At 40.3% G+C, this 8,857-nt stretch overlaps 1 protein-coding gene across 1 annotated transcript; it reads right to left on the reverse strand.

The window, feature by feature from the left end:
• Positions 1-553: 553 nt before the first annotated feature.
• On the reverse strand, positions 554-8,568 carry LOC138903340 (uncharacterized). The gene is made up of 4 exons (XM_070191291.1): positions 8,537-8,568; positions 8,175-8,378; positions 7,868-8,096; positions 554-637 (listed from the first exon to the last, which is right to left on the reverse strand). The coding sequence occupies exons 1-4, from the start codon at positions 8,566-8,568 to the stop codon at positions 554-556; spliced, it is 549 nt and encodes a 182-aa protein (XP_070047392.1).
• Positions 8,569-8,857: the final 289 nt, after the last annotated feature.

Genomic DNA, 8,857 nt, shown 5'->3' on the forward strand with positions numbered 1-8,857 from the left:
ATCTGCACCTCTTCGACCGTAGTGACCACATGATAGCTGAATTTTGTCATTTTCAGGGCTAGCATTCAAGGGCGGCTCAACGAATTTAGTGGCATAAAGTCAAATTTTAATAAGAATCTAAATTTTATACACCTATACAAGTATATGCAAAAACTTTGATGTTGCCTTTTTTCCTTCCGTACTTATTTATATAATAGTATTCATACAAGATATATGACTTTTAGCTTCATTTAGTAATATTATTATTATTTATATTATCAAGGATTAATTCAAGTTAATAAGATATTAACCATATATTTGCAATACATTACCTTGGATCTTGATGTAAAAAATTTTACATCAAATATTTCTTATGTTAAAAAGTAAATATTCTTTGTTTTTTAAAAACCTTTTTAACACGGATTTTATACTTTTTTCTACAAAGTTCAAAACTGTCTAAGTCAAAATATCATTACGTATTTTACCATTAACACTTTTTGGGGCCTCAAAATTTTTGGGGCCTAAAGCAAAGGCTTTACTAGCCTCACCCTTGAGCCACCCATGCTAGCATCTGCTATTCATTTACAGCTTTCTGGTACTCAATACGCAGTCTTTCTGCTTCCTGGGACATGGATGCCAAATGCCTCAACAATTTCATCTAAACACAATAAAATAAATTAAGTCAAATTCCAAAAAAAAAATACAATAAAACAAAACGTCGCTTGTATGGGTCAAAATTCGGTTAAGGAAATTCGGCATGAAGAGGTAATCAAGTGTGAGAACTGCGGCTCATCATGGGCGACTAGGCCGAGGTCGACCGGGGCTTGACAATATGGAGCCGCCGAGCAAGCCATTAAGGCCGAGTACGTGCTCGGACTTATGTTGTGGAAATTGACCTTTTGGGGTTCTTAGGTCCTTGTATTCATTGAATATGCAGTTGTTCTTGTCATGATTACTTCCTCAATTACTAGTTTTACCTTTACCTGCTTAATTAGAATTAATTGCTTCATGATTCACTCTTTTTTATATTGATTCATATGTGCCTTAATTAAGACTGTTATCTCTTCCATTTCCATGTTTCCTTCTCCCTAACTGCTTATCCCTATCTGAAGTTGTAGTTATTTCTGTTTTGTAAATGTTCTCCCTTAATTGAAGTTATGGTGATCTTCTTGCTGCTTACCTTTAGTTCAATTGGATGTATCTCTCCCGTAATTGTCCAACTTTAGAATAAGCTTAGAGGTTCCATGCCTTAGTATACTTACCCTTATCTGGAAATTATTAAACTCGTGCTAGTTTCTTGTTGTTGAACCTTACAGTGTGGACTATTGTTACATGTTATCTTCTTTCTTGTTGAGTTGTTCCTATTAGGCCTAGTTTTCCTTATTGTGGTTCTTCCTTGTTAACTAGTTTTACCTTTTTTTTGTGATCGAAGGTTCTTGAGTTGATTTATTTACCGTATCTTATTTTATTATCATTGTTGTGGTGATGCACGAGGTTTCTGCCGTGCGGTTGTTAATATGGGGATTTGTACGAGGTTTCTGCCGTGCTGTGATTTCTATTGATATTGCACATGCGGCGTGACAAGGCGGAATATATATATGTGGGTTGCGCATGTGGCGTGACAAGGTGGGAACATGATTATGCGCGTGTGACGAGACAAGGCGGGCATTTACTTTACTATTGTACACATGGCGAGACAAGGTGAGCTATGTCAGGGATTATTTTGTGATGACTTGTGTTGGCCTGGGGGCATTCTTGTTGTTGATATTGTGTAGTGGTACACTTACCTGTGTGAGCGTATTCTGTGAAAGTTGTGAGAAAATATTTTTACGTGTTGTCCTTTTTCCTTTTCTTACGCTTACTAGTTGGTTTGAACTATGTTAGGACACTTGCACAATCATACACGTAGATTAGCACTCTTATCAGATTAAGGGGATTCCGTGTTATTGTTGAGTATAGATACCTTTGTTGAACTTGCCTTCTATGCGTGAATGACTCTAATTGGCACATGAGTCGTCCGGGTAGTTACACTACTAGAAATCCGCTAAAAACTGACCAAAAATTTTCAACCAATGTTGGTCGGTCAAAAAGAGCGACCAAAAATCGTCCAGCTTGAACGGAAACTGGAAAAAAAATATTTTATAATTTTTTAAAAATAAATACCGACCAACGTTGGTCTGTAAATTGGTCAACAAGTTGACCCAGCTGGTTAGACTTGCTTAGTCAAAGAAAATTTTGAATTACCGACCAACGTTGGTCTGTAATCTGGACCCAATTTTTTAAATTTTAATAATTATTTTATTATTTAAAATATTTTATAAAATTTAAGAATTTATATTTAAAATTACCGACCAACGTTGGTCGGTTAATGAAGGGGAAGCATTTACCGACCAACTTTGGTCGGTAATTTTTATTTTCTGGAAAATAACCGACCAAAGTTGGTCGGTTATTACGTCAACATTGGTCAAACTTTTGAATTACTTTTATATTTAATCTAAATAATATAAATGTAATCCGTTAACACTTTTGTAATATAAATAATAAATACACTAACATATACTATATATAACATGCTATATATGTAGTTAAAGTAGTACAACGAAGCGTGTTTTATATATATATATATATATATATATATATATATATATATATATATATATATATCACACACACACACACTAACATATACTATAACAAGCTATATATAAATATAGTTAAAGTATTACAATGAAGAGTGTGTGTGTGTGTGTGTGTATATAGAGACAGAGGTATAGTCGTATATATATATAAGAACACAAAGCGCTAGGACCACATGGTCGGGTTCTTTTAGGGATAGACTTGTGAAGATCCTAATTAGTATATATAATTTATCATCAAATATATCTATTTGTAAATTGATTCATTGATTTATAACTTACTTAGATGCATCGGTGAAAATTAAAAATAAAACGTTTGACCTATATCGACTAATAGTAAAAACAAAACGTCTCGACCTATATCGATTAATCTATGTCATGCATTATTAGTGATGAATGAATCAAAAATAGAAGAATCAATACTAAACTTCTTTGACATGTATATATATATATATATGGATCACAAATTAAAGAAACGAAAGAAGTTATTAGTATTAAGTAAACGAGTTAAATTAATAGGTCAAACATGGTCAAACTTTATGTAACGACCCGACTTGTCGTTTTAAGAATTTGCGCCTCGTTCAGTGACTTAAGGTCTCGAGCAGCCTCGCAATATGTATTATGATCCGCGTGTGTGGTCGAGTTTGATTTACGGATGATTCAGAGTGATTTGGGATACTTAGTCCCTAAAAAGGGAGCTTAAGTCTTAAAATTTTGACCGTAGTCGAAAATGTGTGAAGACGACTCCGGAATGGAGTTCCGTCGGTTCCGTATGATGATTTTGGACTTAAGAGCGTATCCGAAAAATTATTTGGAGGTCCGTAGTAGAATTAAGCTTGAAATGGCAAAACTCAACATTTTGAAAATTTTGACCGGGGGTTGACTTTTTGATATCGGGACCGAAATCCGATTCTTGAAATTGAAATAGCTTCGTTATGTCAATTATGACTTGTGTGCAAAATTTGAAGTCATTCCAGATTGATTTGATGTGTTTCGGCACAAGATATAGAATTTGACATTTCAAAGTTCATTAGGCTTGAATTCGGGTATGATTCGTGACTATGATGTTGTTTGATGTGATTTGAGGCCTCGAGCAGGTTCGTGTTATGTATTGGGACTGGTTGGTACGATTGGACGGGGTTCCGGGGACCTCGGGTTTGATTCGGGGTAGTTCCGGACCAAGTTTGGGTGTTTTGATGTTGCTGGTTGCTGGTTCTGGTGTTGTTCTTCGCGTTCGCGAGGAGCCTCTCGCGTTCGCGAAGAAGGATTTTGCTGTTAGGACTTTGTTCTTCGCGTTCGCGAAGAAGAAAATTTTGTTGTTCGTCGTCTGACTTTAGAGGCTCATATCTCGCAATTTATAAGAAATTTGGAGATAATCTAAAAATAAAAGTTGTAGCCCTTTGTGTCTAGTTTGTATAAATGTAAACCATTTGTCATTTGGAGTTGTGTACAAAGAGTTATGGTGGATATACTATAGGCTATCTGGGAAGAGTTTGAAAATCTCTGTTGCACAGGGCTGACTTTGGAAGCTTATATCTCATAATCTATAAGGAATTGGACAACAAATTAAAGTTATAGCCCTTGGAGTCTAGTTTTCATAAAGTTAAACCATTCATCATTTGGAGTTTTGTACAAAATATTATAACCATTATACTAAAGGGTGTCTGAGAAGAGTTTGAAAATGACTTTTGAAGAATTTGGTCATCGCGAACGCGAGGGGAGTCTCGCGAACGCGAAGAACAAATCCCTGGGCAGCAGAATAAAGTCCAAATTCGTGTCATTCTTCCATTTTTGGACCAAGGAAGCTGGGGTGAGGCGATTTTTCGAGAGTTTTTCAAGGAAAATATTGGGGTAAGAATTCGTAACTTGATTTTGGTTAAATTACATGAATCTATTATTGTTTTTATCACTAAATTAGTGAATTGGGTTGAAAATTTTAGAAAACCCTCTTGGTTTAAATTTAAGATTTGGAGGTCGATTTGTTATTGAAATTCGATAAAATTGGTATGGTTGAACTTGTATCGGAATGGGCGTTCGGATTTCATGAAAATTAAGTCGGGTTTCGAGAGGCGGGTCCCGCGTTGACTTTTGTTGACTTTTTGGAATAAAATTTTAAGTCGACGTATTATTATCCGAAATTATTTTTGATGAATTTTAACGAAGTTGTACAATTAATTTAGATAGATTTTAGCTGTCCGGAGGTCAATTCAAGCAAGAAGGCTATTTTGGAATATCGGCCTAACTTCAAAAAGGTAAGTGTCTTGCTTAACCTCGAGTGGGGGAATTTGTCACGACCTAAAATCTAGCCATGGTCGTGATGGCGCCTATCGTGTTACAAGACAAGCCTACTTCCCAAAATATTTTTACTAAACCGATTATAAGAACTTAATAAAATATTTCAATATTTGAATTTTTCATAAACTAAATCAAATTTAAATATAATTTTTGTAATACGGAAACGAGCCCCAAACATCGGGGTGTCACTAAGTCATGAGCGTCTAAATCTATGAACTAAGAAATGAAGCTGTTTAACTGTCAATACAATCCAAAAGAAGAAATGATAAAAGGAGTAACAAGGTCCTGCGAACGCTAGCAGCTACCTTGCAATCTCCACAGATAGCCGGCGTGAACTCAACGATCGCCACGCTCTAACTCACCTGAATCTGCACATAAAGTGCAGGGTGTAACATGAGTACAACCACCTCAGTAAGTAACAGAAATAACTAAGGAACTGAGCAATAGTGACGAGCTAAATAAAATAGTCCAATTATTTATTTTTCACAATTTAAAAAAAATAAACAGAAATAAACAGGTAAATTCCATAACTCAGTAAATGCCACAAAGAAGTTTAACAAATAAATGCAGCAACAACAAAAATAAATACAACCTCACAGCAAGGTCACTCCATCACTCATCACTCGTACTCAGCACTCAATACTCAAAACACTCAGCACTCTGCGCTCACTGGGGGTGTGTACAGACTCCGGAGGGGCTCCTAAAGCCCAAGCGCTAAGCACGGACAACTCACGTGCCATCATATCAATACCTGGATCCGCACGGTCAACTCACGTGCTACGCGGACAACTCACGCGCTATGGTATCAATACCTGGACCCGCACGGTCAACTCACGTGCTACGCAGACAACTCACATGCTATGGTATAAATATCCTCACAACCAGGCCCTCGGCCTCACTCAATCATGTACCTCACTAGCCTCACCATCATCAACAATAAGGGAACATAGCCCACATCAAGTATCACCGTGTATTAGCAATTAATAGAGACTGAGGTAAACATGTACAATAATTTCTAGGACTGAGTACAAATAATGTGAGCATGAATAAAGCCTAAGCATGATCTCTAACATGAAGGCAAACATAACCAGTACAATACCATCAATATACGCTAATGGAATGAATTCCACAAGAAAAACTACAAAATTAGACCAAAACCTGGAATTGGCTCAAACCCGGCCCCCCCCCCCCTGGCCCACATCTCGAAATCTGACAAAATTCACAAAACTGGAAAGCTCATTTACTCACGAGTCTAACCATACCAAGTTCATTAAAATCTGACATCGTTTGGTCCTTCAAATCCTTAAATTACTTCTCCAAAAATCCCAAGCTCTAACCCCTCATTTTCACTAATTACAATGACTAAACAACGAAAACTCACCATATATACAAGTATTAGGGCTCAAGTAACTTACCTCAACTAAATCCCCTTGTTTCCCTCTTCAAATCTCTCCCAAAAGCTCCAAAAACCGAATAGAAATGATGAAGAATGCACCAAAATCGCGAAGGGTTCTATTTATGGTTTCTGCCCAGGTTTTTCGCACCTGCGGCCATCTTCCTCGCACCCGCGTGACTGCACCTGCGGTCCAAGGAGCCTTACCTACGCAACTCACTTAATTCCCCAGCTTCCGCACTTGCGGACACCTTTCTCGCACCTGCGAACTCGCATCTTCGGTCCCAGGTGCGCATCTGCGAAACCAGCCCAAACTCCTCATCTCCGCATCTGTGCTCAAGGCCTTGCACCTGCGAGCTCGAAGATGTGGCCAATTTTTCACACCTGCGTTCCTAGCCTTGGCCCAGCGTCGCCCGCACCTGCGTACTACCCACTCGCACCAGCGGCCTCGCACCTGCGAAGATTTCTTCCGCAGGTGCAAAAATATCAGTAGTAGTAGGAGCAGCTCCAACTGCAAATTCGAACTTTGACAAATCCGTTAACCACCCGGACTCACCCCGAGGCCCTCGGGACCTCAACCAAAAATACCAACAAGTCATATATCAACATACCAACTTAGTCGAACCTTCGAATCACTCAAAACAATATCAAATCATCAAATTACCCTCAGATTCAAGCCTAAGAACTTCTAAATTTCCAAGTTCGGCAACCGATGCCGAAAGCAACCAAACCACGTCCGAATGACCTCAAATTTTGCACACACATCACAAATGACATTACGAACCTACTCCAACTTCCGGAATTCCATCCCAACTCCAGTATCAAAATTTTCACTATCGACCAAAATCGCCAAATTTCCAATTTTACTAATTCAAGCCTAATTCTACCACGAACCTCCAAATCACATTCCGGACGCGCTCCTAAGTCCAAAATCACCTAACGGAGCTAACGGAACCATCAGAATTCAAATCCGAGATCGTTTACACATAGGTCCATTTCCGCTCCACTTTTCTAACTTGAATTTCTCAATTATGAGACTAAGTGTCTTATTTCACTCTGAGTTCCTTCCGGACCCGAACCAACTAACCCGATAAGTCATAAATCAATTGCAAGACATAAATTGAGAAGTAAATAGGGGAACATGGTTATAATATTCAAAACGACTGGCCGGGTCGTTACATTCTCCCCCTCTTAAACAAATGTTCGTCCTCGAATGAGTCTAACAGAAGAACGTACCTGAAATCACAGCATCTAAAGCAATAGCGTCTGGCTTGGCTGGGTGGGCATAGAAACTGGCCTGACCACCCCCTGATCTGCCTCCCCCTCTCGGGCGACCTATAGCTGACTAGGCTCCGCCCCTAGCTGGCTGAACTCCACCCCTAGCTGGCTGGGCGGGTGGTGAGGTAACTGGTGCTGTAGTCGGAGGCTGAGTACTCCACTGCGGAGTCCCACCCAACATCCTAGGGCAATATCTCGCAATGTGACAAAAATCCCCGCACTCGAAACAACCCCTCCTTTGACGAAATTGCTGCTCCTGATGCCCAAAAGAATTACCCGACGATACCTGAGCGGGCGGGGCATAATGAGAACCCTGTGCTGGCAATGCACTGAATGATGACTGACTCTGCTGAAACTGGTCCGGCTGAAACAGACCTCCCTGAGGAACACCACTGAAACTGCCCTGACCACGAGGCCTCTTAGTCTCCCTCTCAATCCTCTCCTGACCTCGAACCATCTCAATCTGTCGAGCAATGTCGACAACCTCATCAAAGGTAACCCCAAATACTCTCTCCCTGGTCATAAGCAACCGAAGCTGAAAACCGAGGCCATCTATAAACCTCCCGATCCTCTCTCGGTCTGTGGGAACCAACCAGACCGCATGACGAGCTAACTCGGAGAACCGCATCTCATACTGTGTAACAAACATCTCACCCTGGCGAAGTTGCTCAAACTGCCTGCGTAGTTCCTCTTTGCGGGACTCAGGTACAAACTTCTCCAGAAAAAGAAAGGAGAACTGCTGCCAAGTAAGGGGTGCTGCGCCAACAGGTCTACGCCTCCCGTAAGTCTCCCACCATCTGAGTGCAGCCCCAAAAAACTGAAAGGTAGTGAATGAGACCCCACAAGTCTCCAAAATACCAGTAGTACGGATTATCCTCTGACACCTGTCCAAGAAATCCTGAGCGTCCTCTCTCTCTCTATGCCACTGAAAGGTGGCGGCTGGAGTCTCCCAAACCTCTCCAACCTACGCTGATCATCCTCAGGCATAGAAGGAACTACATAATCCTGTGCAGCTACAACCAGCTGGGCTGGTGGTGCCTCCGGTGTCTAAAGTCCCTGAATAACCTGCTCGGGTGTGCGAGCGACGGGAGTTTGAGTGCCTCCCCCAGCCTGAGAAGTGGTTACGTCTGTCGAAATAGAGATCGCCTGAGCAAGGCCGGTACACGCTGTCATAATCTGAGCTAGGGCCTCCTGAAGGCCAGGAATCACAATAGGCACAGGTGGTGCCTGAGATGGCGCATTAACAACTGGAACCTTGTCCTGATCTGGGACAACC

The sequence above is a fragment of the Nicotiana tomentosiformis genome, chromosome 12 (genome assembly GCF_000390325.3).
Source record: "Nicotiana tomentosiformis chromosome 12, ASM39032v3, whole genome shotgun sequence".
NCBI lineage: Eukaryota > Viridiplantae > Streptophyta > Magnoliopsida > Solanales > Solanaceae > Nicotiana > Nicotiana tomentosiformis.

Excerpts from the sequence above, each read along its gene's own strand:
- LOC138903340 (XM_070191291.1), bottom strand. The coding sequence starts at position 8,568 with ATGCCTGAGGATGATCAGCGTAGGTTGGAGAG. Across the intron at positions 8,379-8,536 it reads GATCAGCGTAGGTTGGAGAG|ATGGTGGGAGACTTACGGGA; the intron begins GTTTGGGAGACT and ends GGCTGCACTCAG. Across the intron at positions 638-7,867 it reads ATTATGCCCCGCCCGCTCAG|ATGAAATTGTTGAGGCATTT; the intron begins GTATCGTCGGGT and ends TATTGTGTTTAG.